Source organism: Phragmites australis, chromosome 3, assembly GCF_958298935.1.
Source record: "Phragmites australis chromosome 3, lpPhrAust1.1, whole genome shotgun sequence".
In the NCBI taxonomy this organism is placed as follows: Eukaryota; Viridiplantae; Streptophyta; class Magnoliopsida; order Poales; family Poaceae; genus Phragmites; species Phragmites australis.
This window is the reverse complement of record NC_084923.1, coordinates 46,534,046-46,552,253: the sequence shown is the minus strand read 5'-3', so window position 1 is coordinate 46,552,253 and position 18,208 is coordinate 46,534,046. Positions and strand designations below refer to the sequence as shown.

General features: G+C 44.3%; 4 protein-coding genes across 5 annotated transcripts; all 4 read left to right on the top strand.

Annotated features, from left to right (window-relative positions):
- Window positions 1-20: 20 nt before the first annotated feature.
- On the top strand, window positions 21-3,127 carry LOC133913462 (ferredoxin--NADP reductase, root isozyme, chloroplastic-like). The gene is made up of 6 exons (XM_062356630.1): window positions 21-172; window positions 263-319; window positions 607-942; window positions 1,333-1,552; window positions 2,272-2,512; window positions 2,636-3,127. The coding sequence occupies exons 1-6, from the start codon at window positions 149-151 to the stop codon at window positions 2,892-2,894; spliced, it is 1,137 nt and encodes a 378-aa protein (XP_062212614.1). The 5' UTR covers window positions 21-148; the 3' UTR covers window positions 2,895-3,127.
- An 881-nt stretch (window positions 3,128-4,008) lies between these two features.
- LOC133913460 (WPP domain-associated protein-like) lies at window positions 4,009-8,895 on the top strand. The gene is made up of 6 exons (XM_062356627.1): window positions 4,009-4,377; window positions 5,388-7,363; window positions 7,489-7,615; window positions 7,745-7,846; window positions 8,121-8,221; window positions 8,341-8,895. Exons 1-5 carry the CDS (start codon window positions 4,360-4,362, stop codon window positions 8,205-8,207), a joined length of 2,310 nt encoding a protein of 769 aa, XP_062212611.1. The 5' UTR covers window positions 4,009-4,359; the 3' UTR covers window positions 8,208-8,221; window positions 8,341-8,895.
- A 466-nt stretch (window positions 8,896-9,361) lies between these two features.
- On the top strand, window positions 9,362-13,128 carry LOC133913461 (histidinol dehydrogenase, chloroplastic). Of its 2 annotated transcripts, none has more exons than XM_062356629.1 (15): window positions 9,362-9,504; window positions 9,636-9,736; window positions 9,849-9,961; window positions 10,050-10,102; window positions 10,182-10,254; window positions 10,617-10,718; window positions 10,808-10,909; window positions 11,000-11,071; window positions 11,166-11,228; window positions 11,302-11,343; window positions 11,626-11,685; window positions 11,784-11,894; window positions 12,085-12,255; window positions 12,421-12,511; window positions 12,639-13,128. In XM_062356629.1, exons 3-15 carry the CDS (start codon window positions 9,869-9,871, stop codon window positions 12,911-12,913), a joined length of 1,308 nt encoding a protein of 435 aa, XP_062212613.1. In that variant the 5' UTR covers window positions 9,362-9,504; window positions 9,636-9,736; window positions 9,849-9,868; the 3' UTR covers window positions 12,914-13,128. The 2 variants fall into 2 exon arrangements, with proteins under 2 accessions (XP_062212613.1, XP_062212612.1); XM_062356628.1 differs by having other exon boundaries at window positions 9,368-9,504; window positions 9,608-9,736.
- A 496-nt stretch (window positions 13,129-13,624) lies between these two features.
- Window positions 13,625-16,872, top strand: LOC133913463 (protein ARV 2-like). The gene is given in 10 exon segments (XM_062356631.1): window positions 13,625-13,921; window positions 13,999-14,046; window positions 14,155-14,244; window positions 14,929-14,974; window positions 15,045-15,058; window positions 15,060-15,143; window positions 15,233-15,327; window positions 15,612-15,678; window positions 15,764-15,839; window positions 16,502-16,872. Coding segments are annotated over 10 exon segments (732 nt in total). The 5' UTR covers window positions 13,625-13,807; the 3' UTR covers window positions 16,600-16,872.
- The last annotated feature ends 1,336 nt before the right edge of the window (window positions 16,873-18,208 follow it).

Genomic DNA, 18,208 nt, shown 5'->3' with positions numbered 1-18,208 from the left:
AGCCTCTCTTAAGTAAGTCGTCCTTTCCGTCACCTCAAGAGCTCACTCCTCTCCTCTCCTCCCCCTCTATAAACCCGCCTCCTCTCCTCTCTCCACTCCCGTCTCCCAGATCAAAGCCCCCGCCCGCACCCCTTCCTCGCGATCGATCATGGCGACTGCTGCTGCGCCCCAGGTACGCGCGTCCCTCCCATCCGTGGGATCCCGTCCCCCGTTTCCCGCGCTTGCACGTCGTGCTGAGCCGCTCTCGCCCTGTGGTCTGCAGGTGGCTTTCTCGGCGCCGGTTAGCTCGGATCACGGCGCGAGGAGTTGCGGAATCAAGGTGACGCCGCCTGTACCAGAAGTTTGCTCCTTTTCGGCGTTTCTTGGGGAAATCATGAGTAGAGTTGGTAGATTGGTTCGAGCAGGGATCATTAGCGCTGCAAGATCGCGGATTAGTGTTCTTTGGATGAATAGAATAGTTATCACTTATCGCTCATGCACAATTGACGCGTATTTAGTAATTCAAGGCTCTTGCGTTAGTAGGCTGTTGAAGTGTTGATCCTGAACCCACATCATTCTTGATTGGCCCTAACCGTGTGCTGAATTTTACCTTTTGTTATGCTCTAGGGTAACAACAACCTTAGCTTCAGCAGCAAATATTGGTTGGGTGCCACATTGGCGTGGGAGAGCAAGGCGGTGCGACCCAGCCATGCGAACAAGGTGTTGTGCATGTCAGTTCAGCAGGCGAGCAAGAGCAAAGTCGCCGTTGCGCCGCTCTATTTGGAGAATGCCAAGGAGCCACCCCTCAACACATACAAGCCAAAGGATCCCTACACGGCCACAATTGTCTCGGTGGAGAGGCTTGTAGGTCCCAAAGCTCCAGGAGAGACATGCCATGTCGTCATTGACCATGGTGGCAATGTGCCTTACTGGGAGGGCCAGAGTTACGGTGTGATTCCTCCTGTAAGTACTTCCTGTTCTCGATCATTTCCTTTTGTCTCTTCTGCTTGCTTCGTTTCCCCACATGTTATTGGATTTTGAACAATCGAAATGACCTGTCGGTGATGTTACATATATTATATATACTATACAGATACAGAGTTACAGGCAGGCATACTGACATTCTTTTTAAATCTGCGGACATTATTTGCAGTATGACATTTACTGTACTGTAGGCCTAGGTGAGAAAAATTCTGTGATAGATGAAGCAAATGGTGCATGACATCTTGTGCAGGAAAATTGCTTGAGATGAATCATGAAGTACCGATTATTTATTCATCTCTTTTGTTATGCATCATGTCTTCTCTTCACACTCGTTGCTCTCTGAACCTTGTGCTCATTTTCATCTGTCAGGGAGAAAACCCAAAGAAGCCTGGAGCCCCGCATAACGTTCGGCTTTATTCAATTGCATCTACTAGGTACGGAGATAAATTTGATGGAAAGACTGCAACGTTGTGTGTCCGTCGGGCAGTTTATTATGACTCTGAAACTGGCAAGGAAGACCCCTCAAAGAATGGTATCTGCAGTAACTTCCTATGCAACTCAAAACCTGGGGACAAGATTCAGTTGACAGGTAACTTCAACATGGATGTGAAGACTTTCCTCTGTGTTTACAGTGTTCTATGAGAGCCTCATAACTAACTCCCATAGTAGTTCTTTTCGTTAATGTAGTCCTGAATGCCACCTGTGGTAGATTATCTATTTCTGAATTCTTAGATTCTTTATAAGGGTATTAGTATATAAACTACACTAGAGATGAAAGTAAGCGTAGCAGGAAAAAACTCTGCTTCCAATACATTAAGAAACAGGAAGTAGTTGCCAGTGCCACAGATTTACAAGCTACATTCTGATATAACCATGTGAAAAACATGACCTTAAAACACTAGCCACCATAACAAGCAACAAAAAGTAAAAATTATCAGCATCCAAGAAGCAAAGATCCTCTCTACTGTTATATGACTATGACCCTGCACTTTATATGGCTATCTTGTCTTGTCTCTTCTCCTGGCTAATGACTCCTCTCTAACTAAGATTTGCAGTCCCATGATTAGTTATACTTATATGACATCTTTTAAATACTTCTGATTGCCTATAGTATACAACAAATAGAGCAAAAAGATTTTCTTGTAGAAAGAATGCTTTCCTTCCTGAGTAGTTATCAGATATGAACCCTTCTTTATACAAATTTATCTTTTCTTATTAGTATAACTGTTCTTTCGTATTAGTCCATGGAACACGATGGATGTTCTAGCCGGCTCAAAGCATCTCACAATGATTTCTTTATGAGCTCAGGCCCCTCCGGCAAAATAATGCTCCTACCTGAGGATGATCCAAATGCGACCCATATCATGATTGCCACTGGCACTGGTGTTGCTCCCTTCCGTGGGTACCTACGCCGCATGTTCATGGAAGATGTCCCAAATTACAGATTTGGTGGCCTAGCCTGGCTCTTCCTTGGCGTTGCTAACTCTGACACTCTTCTCTATGACGAAGAGTTCACAAGCTATCTCAAGCAGTACCCAGATAATTTCAGGTTACTAGAACTTATTCATCATAACACCTTGTTACAATTCACCGATTCTTTACTTGCATGCACTTCGTTGTCAACTTAGATGCTGCTCGTAGATTATATGACCAAGTTGTGTTGAATCTGTAGGTATGACAAAGCACTCAGCAGGGAGCAGAAGAACAGGAGCGGTGGCAAGATGTACGTTCAGGACAAGATCGAGGAGTACAGCGATGAAATTTTCAAGCTTTTGGATGGTGGTGCTCACATCTACTTCTGCGGTTTGAAAGGGATGATGCCAGGGATTCAGGACACCCTCAAGAAGGTGGCGGAGCAGAGAGGGGAGAGCTGGGATCAGAAGCTGTCGCAGCTCAAGAAGAACAAGCAATGGCACGTCGAGGTTTACTAGGATTTGGATTTTAAGGCATTATGATTGTTGTGCTTCGAGTCAATCCAAGAGGAGATACAAACAGATGATTGAATGATGAATGATTCTTGTGGCGGTGTAAAATTTTCGAACTTTTCTTATGGAGGAGAATCATAAAATCACCCGTGTAATGCATAAGCTTCTGCCTCACATGATGCACAGAATGGAGCGTGTAACTTATGGTCGTTGCAATTGCAGTGCAGTGGTTTCCTATCCATCCATTTCATAAATATCTTTGTCCAAGCCGTATGCATATGAGCCGTGATGACTTCAAATGTGTAAAAAAAAAACATGCCTCCTGGAGCAGCCAGCGTTTCTCTCTGGACTCAAAATGCTCGCATTGATCCTTCCATCAGGAAAATGAAGGAACAAGAGAGAAAGAAAAAGTCATTGCACTGTTGCTTTTCAATGATTGCCCTTGTGACCATTCACTGGCCACGTTGTACTGTCAACTGACGAGCGGCAGTCTTCAGATCACGTTGTCCTCCTCCTGACCTCCTCCCTCCCTCTGCACCACACTCCTTTTCTCGGTCATTGTAGATTGTACACATGCTTTGTTCGCATCTGGAATCAGCTGCACACATCTTCACCTAACGCCACCACAAGATCCATGACAAAAACCAAAGGCACATCCATGTCATGCACTGAGACATCAGCAGCAGGCCTTTTCCTCCTGTGTTATTTAGATATGGATATAGATGCTAGAATTAAATATGTAAAATACAATTTGAAATCCGATTGGGAAAGGTCAAACATTGCTTCCTCCTTCAACCTGTCAGAACCTGAAACGCTGCTCTGCTTCGCTTGCAGCTTGCAGAGTCAGCGACCGTTTACGGTTCCTTCCACCTGACCAGAACCCCTCGATCGAGCGGGGCCCTGCGGGACCCGCGCGCCCAGCCGCCGACGTCTGCATGGCTGCTCGCTGTCCCAGGCTCCCAGCGTCTCTGGCCGCTCGCGGCTCCACGCCGTGCGCGGCCCCTCTCCTTCCGCTGCCGCCGCGCCACGCCACCCGTCTGTTGCCGCGTCGTCAGCGCGGGGTGCGCTGGCGACGCACGGGCTGCTCGTTCGCCGCCTCCCCCAACTACTCCCTCCCCGCGCCGCCTGCCTTGACCCGCTCGGCCGCTGCTGATTGCCCGCGCGCGTACGGATACGGCATACTCCCTGGCGCGTCCCTGAAATGGGGCGCATTACTACTCTGGCTCCACTTCACTCCTTCCCTTTCCCTCCCCGTCGCTGTCACCTCCCCGGTCTTGAGTCTCCCACTTGCTCCTCCTCCTCTCTTATCCTCTAATCTTGTCTCTTGCACGCGCGAGCAAGCGAGCGATCAGTGGGCAGTTGCCTGCTGACCTGCGGCTGCGGCTGTAGTCTCCTGCGTCGTGGAAAAAGGCGGAGACGCAGGGGTGCCAGGAGTGAGGCGCTGCCGGCGGCGGAAGAAGACGGAGCAACCATGGAGGCGGCCCAGCCCGTAAGCGATCCCATCCGATTCCTCTTCGAATTGGCTCTTCATCCGCTTGTTTTGTTCCGCTGATTTAATCATACAGCGCAACACGATTCTACTACTCTCTAAGATTCGATCAAGAGTCGAGTCGTTTGCTTTTCTTAAACATGTCCAATAATTACCAATCCGGGTGTTCATTGGAACAGCGTTACTATTTAGTAATTCGTCAGAATTCAGAAGTAATCATGGCTCATGGTGGACAGTAACAGTCCATTTATGAATGAAAGAATACGGTTCTATATTTACCGGTTTTATTTCCTCTGAATCTTAACCCTGTCATCTTGTATCAGAACAGGATTTTTGAGCCTACCATTTTATTTCCATCAGTTGTCAAATGTGTACAAAGAGTCGGTTATACACAGATTTGAATTGTAATTAGATGTGATTAGAAATAAAATTATAGTCGAACTCTTATTTCATATCCATTAGTATTCAAACTTGTCTCATGTCAACAAATCTAGCCTTACGAATGGCATCAACTTGTGACTGTTCATGTTTATTCGGTAGAATTTCCATTACTGAAGTCAAGCACTTGAGCCTATCATTTGGTGGGAGGAGGGAGCGAAGGTAGGTCGGGGTGTGGGAGATTTTTTTCTCTCGAATACGCAGGAAAACTACGCATCTTTATATTAAATAGAAAAGTTTCATAAACTTTCACAACGACCCGAGGGGTCATTGATACCGCCAAGGGTTGGTGGGAGACTGGGAGGAGAAGAATCGGGACGACTCATGACGCTGCGTCCTTAGATCCGACGGTTCACAATGCTATGTTCTTCCATCCGACGGCTTCCAAGGCAGTTGATGATGTGGATGGCCTGAGGAGGTCGGAATGGGACCGCATTTCCATAGAAGAGATTCTGATCAACTCTCCACTTTTCTTCTATGCTAACTGACCTGGCTGCAAGGTTGCCGTCACCTTGTCGATCATCAGATGCTAAACTGAACCGGAAGTCTGAAACTAAATTACTGTGGTGCAGGTACTCAGTGACCGAACGAACCCGCTGCTCAACAGATCAGATAGCCCATCCGGTTTCTCGCACCATCGATCTCATGCCGACAATGGCGCGGGTTTCTACAACGGGGCCTATTCTTTCCTTGACACCAGGCCCTGCACGACCAGATTCAGCAGCGGGTCAGTGACGTCTGAAGATTCACCAGTACTGACGCCCAGGTTGCTGTCTTTCAAGTCCAGCTCCAGCCCTGACAACTACTCTGAATGGCCCGAAAGAGCGGTTGCATCGCGGTCGAACAGATACCTCTCCGACTCGAATGCGAAGGCCCGTTGCGCCGAGTACCTGGTTTCGATGAGGGTGGAGGTTGATGCGCAGCTCAGCAAGCTCAATGGGGGTGTAACCGGCCTGGAGGGCTATGCCTTGCCGGACAATGGCCATGTGATCGGTGGTGAACTCCTAGGCAGGTCCCTTGATGTCATGCTGATTGAGATAGATGAAAGATTCAACGCCCTGAAGCTGCTGATGGGTGCCGTGTTCCGGCAGGCGAGGGAGATGCTTGGATCGGTCAACTCGTCGGTGTCTGATCTCCAGTCGGAGCATGAGCTGCAGCTGGAAGTCTTTGGTGCCGTGATCGGAGAGTGCATCGGTGGCCTGCAGGAGCAGCTAGAGAGGAAGCTGTACGAGCAAATTAAAATCACAAACACCATGAGTAGGAATTGGAAGGAAGCCATAGCTCAGTTTGCTGCCACGCGCGAAGATCTCGGTGCTCTTTGTAAGCTGCTATTGCCTTCAGTACCAGAAGCACATATTTCTAATAGTAAGCACGAAAGTTCAGGCAATAGGAGTAACAAATGGAAGTACAGTTTCTTTGGAAAGAAAACAAAAGAGGATCGTTCACCACGCGCTGAGGAAAGCAAGAGTTTCAGGAAGCAAAAATCCTTTGGTGCAAAGGATGTCATCTCAGAAAAATCTGACTTTCGCCACCTCAACGGTATGAGTAGAGAGGAAGTGATAAGCTATTTTAAGTCTGAGATCAGCAAATTGAAGAGGATGCATGAATCAGCACTGCAAGAGAAGACGGAAGAACTGTTCAGGTTTAAACGAGAGAAGGGTTCACATGCTCTTAAGAATGACGTCGAATTTGAACCTTTGAGAAAGAAAATTCCAGAGATCATATCGAGAATGGAACAAATCATTTCCAAGAACATAAATATACCTTCGGTTTGCATGACTCACGATGAACTCGATGAGAGATGCCGACTGACAAGCAGAATCGATGCTTTGTACTACGAAAACCAGCATCTTCGAGGATTGCTTGCGGATAAGATGAAGGATTCTAAGGAATTATCATCTCAGCTATCCGAAACCAGTAGAGAACTGTCTCTTCAATTATCGTCGGAAGAAGAGCTCCTGAGACAAATTGACAAAATTAAAGAAGAGTACGAGGACCTCCGAATTGAAGGTGATGTTAGAGATGGACTGTACCAAACTGTTACAAGAAGATTGCTTGATGACTCTATGAACAACATGGATGGCGTTGCGCTGAATTTTAATGCTAGAGTGTCTTCACTTGAATCTGTAATCTCTGAAAAAGATAGGGCATTGTGTTTATCTAACGAAGAAAAATGCAAGTTAAAGGAGAAGTTAGCGCAACTAGAAAATCTGTGTTTGATCCAAGATCACCAAGAAGATCCTGAAATCATCAAACAAGAGAGCACAGAAATTTTTCTGCGTGATATCGAGGTGAAAACTCACACATCACCGAGAAGATCACACGTGCGAGACCTGCAGTATGATGAACTTGTCAAACTGAACTCAAGTTTAGATATTCCATCAGGTGCCCTGAAGGAAACTGACAAGGAAAACTTGGATCGTTGTAGTAGTCTCACTAAGAATGAGCAAGAAAAGCAGCTGGAGTGTATTTTGGTATCTATTATGAAACTGTCAAAAGAATTTGTGGATATTGAGCAAAAACTGTCAATGGAAAGAACTGAAAACAGGTCTGTTCATCTTCCTTTACACTTGCTTTCAGGCTCAGGCATTTTTATGCCCTTTTTAAATACACAAATCCGATTTAAGCATACTTAACAGTTAACAGCTGTTTTCCTTTTTATGATAATTTCAGATCAGAGGATTTGAGTGATCATTGCAATCACATGGTCAGACAAGCTGTGGTACTAACAAAAATAGGCCTCTGGTATAAACAAATGCTTGAAACAAGACGTTCTGAGCTCCAAAAGGCGGAAGCCAAGGTACTTGTTTGTCAACTTTGTTTGAAGGGCTATATCTTCTAGAAATAAACTTCTTTTTTACTACAACATGCGATGCATAATTACAAATTCATCACGCAACAACTCTGAAATATTCCCTATGTGATTCAGGTCGTAATCTTGGGCGACAAGGTGAATGCACATTTAAGCCTTCTTCAGAAGATATATGTAACTCTTGATCGCTACTCTCCTACGTTGCAGCATCATCCTGTAGTAAGTATCGCGTGTCAATGCCGTAAATGCTGATCGTTCTTCTTCGTGACTCTGCCCCTATTGTTTCACCTAATTACAGCATGAGTGCTCCATTATCTAAAAAGAAGAGCTTGAGGGCTCAACTCGGTATGATATATTGGAATTTTGTTGGCATTCCTAGGATTGTCTGTGTCAAAGCTGGGAAAAACTTTACATGATTGAATCCATGTATCTTGAAATGATCAGTTTATTTCCAGAACATCGCAAGCACCTAACAGGGTTGCCTTGTATGCAGCTGCTGGATGCTTTCTTGAAGACATGCAAGCTTGTTGCAGATTTGCGAAGTAAACAGAGTGAATGTGATTATTGTGATACGACATGAATAAGGGCAGCTAGGTGAGATTTCTTTTGGTAGCTAATGTTTTTTGCGTTCCATCAGGAATATATTGTTCCTTATGGTGTATTGGCATGTTTGACCATTTGATACCTTTAATTTGGCATCACAAACAATGCAGGCCTTAAATTCAGTTGACACTAAAAGGGCACAGCTGATATCTGGTCTCATGCGCTTAACCATGTGACCCTCGGTTTCAGACCAAGTGAAGGATTCTATCTAACTGAGTTTTCAGATCCTGATCTGACTGTATATTTTAATGCGGTTGATTTAGAAGTTACCTTGCTGACCTCATGCAAATATACACTGACATACGTCCAGACATATAACCAGCTTCGTTCAGATCATGGCATTATGGGTGTAGTTATGTTCGTGGTAGCTGTTTTCATCTGCAGATGATGGTCAGAAATCTATAATCACATCGTGTACCAAAGAAATTCAGTGACAGTGATTCTCATATACAGATGACATTGTGCTCTCGTGCTTGCTAGGTAGAGAACAGAGATACTTTAGATTGCAGCTTAGGCTATAGAATAGAGCGTCTTAGAGGATGCTCTCACTCTTAGACTAGGTAGATGTAATCATGTAAACCACATTTGTAAGCATGTTCTCATTCTGTCTTCTGTTTTATTCGAGGATGTATGCGAATATCTTGTCCGTGCCGTGTCGCATGATATTTGCAAGTGCAATCTCCCACATCCAAACAGATAGATTTTACATCAGTCCAGTACTCCAGTCCATTTCATCTCAGATCTTTTATATTTATAAATTTTTAAAATAAAAATTGTAAATATATAGATCTATTTTGAAAAATTACAAATCTAGACTCATGTCATCCTTTAAAAGGATTCTGAAATTTGTCTTTTTGTACAAGTCATATTTTTGTTTGAAAATTTTGAAGCGAGATGATAGCTTCCTCTACACTATAATTTTTTTAAAAAAATTTCATGACTATTTCAATAGTGTTTTCAATTTTGAGACATTAGAACATAACTTTTTTTATTTTTAAACTTGTTGTTTGTTGGAAGGTGACATGACTGCAATTTTTCAAACCGGACGCATATCCTTATAATTTTTATTTAAAAACAAAAAATCTTTTATTTTTATTTTTAATTAAAAATAAAAATCTTTTATTTATAGACAACTCTGCTCACTGGGCTGCCGGGCCTATGGTTCTAAGGCCCAGTTGATATCCACCAACAGAGGAGAGAGAGTGAGTGTGACCTTCATCTCCTCTTCTTCCATCGCCTCGCCGTCGCCGCCGGAGAAACCCTGCCGCGCCGCGGTTCGTTTCTCCCCCTCTACTTCCATCCTCCATCGCTGAGATCGGTTGCCGTTCAAGTTTCGGCGCTTCCTACCCCGCGCTTCTGACTCTCGCGACACTCCAGAATTGAATCGGGCTCTGTTGATGGGCAGCTTGCGCGCTCCGCCGGTGTCGGCGCCGCTCGTCGGAATCGCGAGGGTAGGGTTTGGTTCAGGGCTCCGTTTTGCCTCCCCCAAAGTTCTCAATCCCAAAGGTGCGATTATTATTATTATTTTATTTGCAGCGTCTGTTGCTGCAGCCATTGTTCCCAAAGTTGTTGTCTAAGTTTCTTGGAACCGTGTTTTGCGTCCTGATTGATTGCCCAGGGTTAAGTACCAGTCGCGCGATGAAGTCGTATAGGCTGTCCGAGCTCAGCGACGCCGAGGTTAGCGGCCTCAAGGCGCGTCCTCGCATTGACTTCTCTTCCATTTTCGGCACGGTAAGATGAGATAGAGATTAGCTATGGTATTGTATATCAGAATTGTTTGATAGTCTGAGAACCATGGGATTATGCCCTGTGCTATTAGGTGAATCCGATTGTTGAGGATGTGCGTGTGCGAGGCGACGCAGCAGTTAAAGAGTAAGTGTTGCTGCTGTGGTTGATTTTTTCATGGACGAGTGAAATATTTTCCTTAATTTGCTGGCTTTGGTCTGTTCAGTTATACAGAAAAGTTTGACAAGGTCACGCTTGATGGCTTGGTTGTGCGTGTTACTGATCTTCCAGACGCAGAGGTACTTGTTATCTGCAACTAAGTTCTGCAGTTTCGTACAAGTCATGTGGATGCAGTGGATAAAATTGGATATGTTTCTCCGCACATCATTTTTGTTGTTGGAGTGATGATCCAATTGTGATACCACAGCAGTGTTAAACTTGTGTTTTTAGGCCGACATGATATATGATTTTGTTGGTCACCTGTATCTTCAATACCAGCTTGCAACTCTAGGCTTTAGCTACTTGCACTCAGAGCTTTCAAATCCTTAGAAATAGGTATAACTGATGTTATGTTTGTATATGGGTGCAAATAGTGCTTATATGTGTTTCTTTTTCTATTTGCTAGATGAGTTTGGCTGTCTTACCTGAATAAGTTTTGTAGCTCGATCCAGCTGTGAAGGAAGCCTTCGATGTGGCATATGACAATATTTATGCCTTCCATGTTTCACAAAAGTTGCCTGAGAAGACAATTGAGAATATGAAAGTGAGATATGCGATAATGTTTCCATTTACAATCTTTCACCTCGTTTTTATGCCCTTATTATTCTGTGCCTTTTTCCTGAATATATGAAGGGGGTAAGATGTAAGAGGATAACAAGATGCATTGGCTCTGTTGGACTGTATGTCCCAGGTGGCACTGCAGTCTTGCCTTCAACTGCGTTGATGCTTGCTGTGGTATGCTCATGTCTACTCAAATCCTCTCAACCGAATTGAATGTAACCATTTATTGTTTTAAACTTCTGATATAGTTTCTGTTTCTCCCAGCCTGCACAAATTGCTGGATGCAAAACTATTGTTCTTGCAACACCTCCTAGTCGTGATGGTAGCATATGCAAGGTACGCTTGTGGGCATTAGACTGCTCTGTTTTTTTTTTTTTTTTTTGAAACAATTGTTTGATGGAGAACTAGACATCACTCTTGTTCCCTGCAGGAGGTTCTTTACTGTGCAAAAAAAGCTGGTGTTACACACATCTTGAAAGCTGGAGGAGCACAGGTAGAAGGATATATGAGATTTTTTTTGGTGCTCCATTATGTAGTTCAGTGCTCTTAACGTTGTTTACTTTCAGGCAATCTCAGCTATGGCTTGGGGAACTGCATCATGCCCAAAGGTACTTGAGATCTATGCTTATCGATTACTTGTTTAAAATCAGTAGCGATCTTTTGTTTATATATTCTGTTCTCCATCTAATATATTGCCATATGCTTGTTAAACAAATCTAAAGAGGACTTAAGCAACTTTAGCATCTTTGTGGGGCATCTCATGTTCTTACCTGTTCGTACTCTGCTGAAAACTTCTTTAAAAATATGGACATGTTGTTGACTTACTGAGTTCTACAACATTTTTTTCCTTCACTAAGATGCATGGATCACATAGCAGTTTGTCTTTGTAGGTTGAGAAAATTTTTGGGCCTGGTAACCAGTATGTCACGGCTGCAAAAATGATTCTTCAGGTCTGTTCTGCTCTTTCTGCTGCGTAAATCATGACCATCATCTGCCTTCCCGACATATCTTTTGAATGTTTGTGGTCCATATTCTTATTTGACTGCAGAACAGTGAAGCCATGGTCTCAATAGACATGCCTGCTGGCCCTTCAGAAGTTCTAGTCATTGCTGATAAATATGCAAACCCGGTTCATGTTGCTGCTGATCTTCTATCTCAGGTACAGATATCTTATTGATTTCCCTATTCTGCATTGCACTGCTCAATGGTGTCATGTTTGCTCTTTGGAATACTGAAACCTGGTAATCATTAACAGATATAGAGGTCATTTTATGGTGCCAAACTCTCTCTACTGTCATGCCAATGTTCATGATGTATGTCATTACAGTTAGCTGGTCAAATTTTTGTAGGCAGAACACGGCCCAGATAGTCAGGTTGTTCTAGTTATTGCTGGAGATGGTATTGATTTGGGTGCCATTGAAGCAGAAGTTAGCAAGCAGTGTGATGCTCTTCCAAGAGGTGAATTTGCTTCCAAAGCACTTAGCCACAGTTTCACTGTGTTTGCCAAAGATATGGTTGAGGTAATTCTTCACTCCTGACCTTCTACCTCCTCTTAGCCCTGATTCAACTATGCTGCCCGTTTGTGTTGCAAGTGCATCAAAGTTCTTCTGTGGCCTCAATCCAGAAATGCTCCTCAATCGCTGAGCAATTCCTGGAACTTTGACCGTTGTTTCTCCCTATTGCAGGCAATATCATTCTCCAATTTGTATGCCCCTGAGCATTTGATAATCAATGTAAAGGATGCTGAGCAGTGGGAGGAGCTAGTCGAGAATGCAGGTAGGCATATTTTTTTTCCCAGAAGCTTAGGTGCAGTCACATAGATCTTTATCTGCAATTCCGTATGCCAACTGCCACCCCTTGTGTACTTCAATCTGGGTCTTAGTATTTGGTTTCCATATGACAGGGTCAGTTTTCTTTGGGCAATGGACCCCGGAGAGCGTGGGTGATTATGCAAGCGGAACGAACCATGTCCTTCCAACCTACGGTTATGCGAGGATGTACAGCGGCGTATCACTGAATTCTTTCCTCAAATACATTACTGTTCAATCCCTAACAGAGGAAGGTCTGAGAAGGCTGGGTCCATACGTCGCCAAGATGGCCGAAGTAGAAGGGCTAGAGGCGCACAAGAGAGCTGTTACCCTCAGGCTGCAAGAGGTTGAGGCCACGGTGATTGTCTAGCTGCTTGCCATTATCCATTATAGTGGTAAAACTTGATGTGGGTGACAAGATTTTGGGACGTTTTCTTCCCTTTTTGAGGCAAATGAAATGCTCTTGGCTCCATTTGGGGGGGCTGGAATTTGTCCTGATTCCCGCGGGAACTGAACCGTTTATGCGAAACTATTGCAAAGCTCCTGTGAAGTTACATCATATAATGCACACGTCATTCCGATCCATTTTGTGAGTAATCCAATTGCACTGTTAATGCTGGAATATTTTTATTTCCGGTTGCGTGCTGCATCCATTTGTAGATAGTGGCTCGCTGGCTGCGCAATTTCTTGTCTAGATGCATCCATTCTGAGCCTCACTAGCCTGACAAGGATGCATAAGATCTCGGAAACGTACGACTACCGAATGACATATGAGGTCTCTGACATGTAGACCAACTCCCACTTGCTATTGGCAATAGAGAAGTTTATCGGAATCACAGGCTCCATGGATGACATAGGAGGAGCGAAGGAGATCATCTAATCTAATATAACTGCACCATCCCTGCAATTACGTCAGCATCGGAGGTGGAACGAAGAAGACGATGCCTTCTGAATCGCTTTCAGGCCGCCTCACCAAGCCAGCATCAAGGCCCAGGCCCATCTCTGCAAGGACCGCAAACACTTGCGCCTTGGTCGCACCAGACCAGGTCAGGGTCAGTGTCAGGCTCGACCACTCGGTCGCACCCTCGCCAAGCTCCCCTAGTCCTCGCTCGATCCGAAGCAACCTCACCCAGCGAGGAGGCGGCTAAGCGGCGGCGGCAGGCGGAGCGCGGGCCAGGTGGAGCCGCGAAACTGGACCTGGACTACAGGGGGAGGGCGACGGCGGGGGGCGGAGGTTGGGTCTTGTGCGGACGGAACCCGGGTGATGGGTGACGCGCAGGCGGAAGGGGAGGAGGGGCCGCGCTGCGTTGGCTGCGGCCGGCGCGTGAGGACGCTCTTCGTGCAGTACTCCCAGGGCAACATCCGCTTGATGAAATGTGTAAGCCACAAGCCCCCCCCCCCCCCGGGGTGTGAGCGAGCCGTCTAACTCCGGGTGCTGTGCTGATTCCTCCGCAGGATAACTGCAAGGCCGTTGCTGATCCCTACATCGAGTGCGAATTCATGGTACGGTGATCGATGAACTGTGCGTTGGAATTTCGAAGTTTCAGATACGCTTGTTATTGCATATATGAGTGAAGCCTTGATACTTGCTGTCCCTTACTCCCTTTGTAGATCATTTTGATCGATCTGATCTTGCACAAGACAAGGGCATACCGTCATCTTCTGTTTAATAAGCTGAGCATGGGTTCATGTGTTGACAAGGTATGAATCTTTCTTTTGCTGAGCTCATAGCACTAATGCTCAGTATGCACACGTTGTACTTTGACTTTCCGTAGCTATTCTGTAGTACAACAATGGTGAGCAGCAATCGTCCGCTTGTAGAGCAGTCGCTGTATGGATAACAGGAAACATGGTTTGGTCATAGTGATTCATTCCGTGAAATGGCTCATCGCTCACTGCCTACTCTATCAAAAATTTATGCAAATACTGAATCGCCAGGAGTGCTCCCCTTTCTATGTTAGTACATTAACTAGTCATTTTTGACCCATTTTATTGCATGGAGTTACACAAGAAGAAACAAAGGATGGTAACACTATTATCATCAATATTGCCCTCCAATTGCCTTTTACTCAATCTGCCTGATCTGTCACGCTGCTTGAATCTGAAGCTTTGCCTTTTATTTTTGTTGTTGATGTCCATACCTGCTCATGTGACACCTTCAGCCTTCTGGGACATGCTTATCGATCTGACAGGAGCATATATAGGATCCAGTGTGACAGAGCACGTAGTTTTTATTTTTCTAAGTGCATAGTTTGGCACACTTATTGTAGTAATTTGCTGCATCTCGTAGTGATTTCTTTACTCATAATGTCTTACCTTTCCCTTCAAGAATTTGTTAGTGGGTATGCCTTTTTCTTACATTCCTGATTGTGGTCTGGTTTGCAGGGAATACTTTGCTGGTCTACTTTGATTTATATTGCTCTTGACGCATGTATCCATTTTATTCATGATTTTTTAACTTTGGTTTTGGTTATCATGAACCATCAACTCAACTTAAGCAGTCCATAACTATGTAAGTCAGATTATCCTTCTCAAAAGTAAACAGTGTTGGCGGGGCTTCTTCCAGGAGTGTTTTCTCAACAATTTTCAATTGTAGTGAGGTGATTATATTTGATAGCATGGAAACAAATGTTTTCACTGCTCATTAAGTCATTATCTTAACAGTGTGTTCGACATTTTATGTCTCCAGGTTATTGGTGATGCATTGTTAGGGAACGTCATATTTGTGATCATGTTATTCCTGGCAGTGCGATTTATTCTCAAACTTTCTTTCGACATTACAAGGTACAGTTATGTGGTCTCTACTATATATCCGGAATACCTGTGAAGCGGTAGTCTTCAACTAGCATAACAAGTTTTATGTCTTAAAAAATTTGTTTCTGGTAGTTCATTCCGTGTGGAATGGGTCTTTGAGTGTACTCTGCTGGATTCATGCGACCATTAGAGATCCTGTTATAGACTAATAGTACATTTTGTTCTAGTTAAATCATATCAAAATTATAAATTTCATCTATTTTTGCTTTGCTTTTCCTTGAAACTTATTGCAGTTATAATTTGTCATTGCTTAGGTATAGAGAGGTTCTGTTTGCAGTCATCATTTCAAGCTACTTCAAGTTGTTTCTTTTTACAATGATGGTATGAAGATTTTTGTGTATTAAGGATTTCTCTTTTCGGCTTACCTGTCAAAATTTCTTTCCAAATTGATTATGAACTTTTGCAGGTTTGGGAGTTCCCGTCATCTGTTGTATTCATTGTTGAAATTTTTGTTCTCTCATCAAATGTTGTAGCCCTGAGAGGTAAGCTTTGCATTTTTCTTTCCTGAATAAGTTGCCACCTTCCTCAATGAGTGTTTTTCCCAAACGTTTTCAATCCGGTTGGATGCATACACATCAGTAGTATTCATGGTAGGTAGTGTGCATTTCTTTCATAAATAAGTCGCCATCTTTCTCTATGAGTATTCTGGACATTTTCCAGTTGTTAGGATGCTTACATATCAGCATAGCTCAATGTATAAGCTCAGATATATGGTGGATACCGTAGATAGTTACGTCATGGCTTTGTGCAGTGTCAACTGGCACATAATCATAGTTTTTTTTTTCCAAATAATCCTGCCTTTCCCCCCACGAAATGTTTATGCTATGGTTGGGGTGAAAAGGGCCTTTCTGTAATCACAATCTCTAGTGATTGGATAAGTGCCCCACGATCTGCATCAAGTGCTTTCAAGTCTATCTCATCCTCATTGGATCCTAGAGAATTGATTGATTTTGCTCACTGGCTGTACACCCTTTACAGACTTAATAGTATGATGCGTATAGCAGAGTCTTGTGAGATCATTGGTTTGCTCCCGGCTTGAACTCTTCGACGAATGTTTTTTACTGAAATTGCAACTGCCTTGTTTCTTTGCTGAACAGCAAACCTGTTCGACATGGTGAAAACTGAACGCGCTGTTTCTTTGCAGTTGTTTCACAGTTTCCAAAAGCCCATTGTTTCAGTGTCTGCTTCATGGCGCATGCAGCAAAATACTTGACCGAGAGATGGATCCTTCGGACGCCATGAGCCTAAATTCATCAACGTCATCCTCTTGCTTCACGCGAGGGCCTAATCAACGGAACAGACCAGTACTTGATGTACAGTTTGGTAGTGCTACATCCAGGTACACTGTGCCGCGTTGATGAGCTATGATCGCAGCTAATCATTTTAGGATGGATTGTTTCACTGTGTTGCCGCTCCTTGTTAGATGTTGTGGTCTCTGTACCATTGTTTGAACTGGACGACCTCCTGGCATTGTGTACCACTGTACCAGTTGTTGAACATTCTTTTCCATGTGTACTTACCCCTAGACGGATATGACATCTTACTGGTAGGAGCAGCCGAGGTGTCTGGTCGTTGGTCCCTTTCTCCTGCCAAGGTAGCTTCTGCTTCTCCTGTTCACCAAAGTACGCAGGCGAAAGGGCCTCTTTGCTGTCTGCTTTGCTGTGGCAGTTCTGTGCAGGGTTGGAAATATTATCTGTAACCGTTTGGTTATCTCGGTTACCGGACGATTTGATTTGAACCGCATTCATAAACCGAGTGGTTACCGATCAAACTCAAATTTAAAATTAAAAAAATAAAATTTTGATCAAATTCGATCGGTTTCTATCGAATTTCATTAAATTACCGTGCAGTTATTGCGGTTACCGGAGCGATTTTTGGAGGTAAAATGCAGTTTTAAACCTTGTTTATGTGAACTTCCCCTGTGAAATTCCTTTTGCTGGTCGCAGACTTGCAGCGCTACCTCGCCGTGCAGCGGCAGGCCGAATTGATCGCGTGGCGCGTGTGCGCGCCGTGACATTTTGCTTCTCTGTTTCTGAATCATACATACATGAGATTACTTACCATGAAGTGATGGCTTACTGGAACTGAGCCTTCCTGCCCACATCTCTGCCCCTCTGCCCTTTCCTTTTTTCTGAGGTTGCTGCGTACTGATGTTGATGACTGTATCTGTAGGGGGTCAGGTTACGTTTCATTTACCGACAAATTCACCGAAAGCTTATTACAACAAACTAATGGTTTGTTTACACGCACCTACTACCTCCGTTCGGTATTAGATGTCGTTTTAGACTCTTGTACATAGAATAAGACAGTGATAATTAGTGTTGGGTTAGACCTGTCTGCCCCTATTCAAAAAACCCTTACTCACTCTATTTACTTCACCATCTCATTCACCACTAATCTAGACCCAAGTCCTAACAACCCAGGGGTCATGAACGTGGTTGGCCTCGGTTGTCTCGAGCGATGGACCATACTCATGTGGCTCTTGGCTCTATAGGAGCTGCATGTGGCCGACGGTCGAGTGACTCTCTGACTCTCTACAGCACTGATGAGCAAAGTCGATGGTTTGCCTTGCTTGTTGGGCAGTGGAGCGAGCCAAACCTGAACATGGCCTGCGGAGTAGCGAGACGAGAGCCTGAGCCCCGTCGTACGGTGAAGGTCAGGGTCGAGGGAAGTCAAAGCGACGACCAAACACATTGCGCCAGCAAGGCCGACATCAAGGATCACTATGGCCATGATTACTATTAAAATCTCATTTTCTCGCTCGACCTTAGTTTGGTTTGTTTCATCTTATTGCTTCACTTTGGCCTTGTTTTTCTTTTCATCTTTAGTCCTGACATCATATGGATACTTC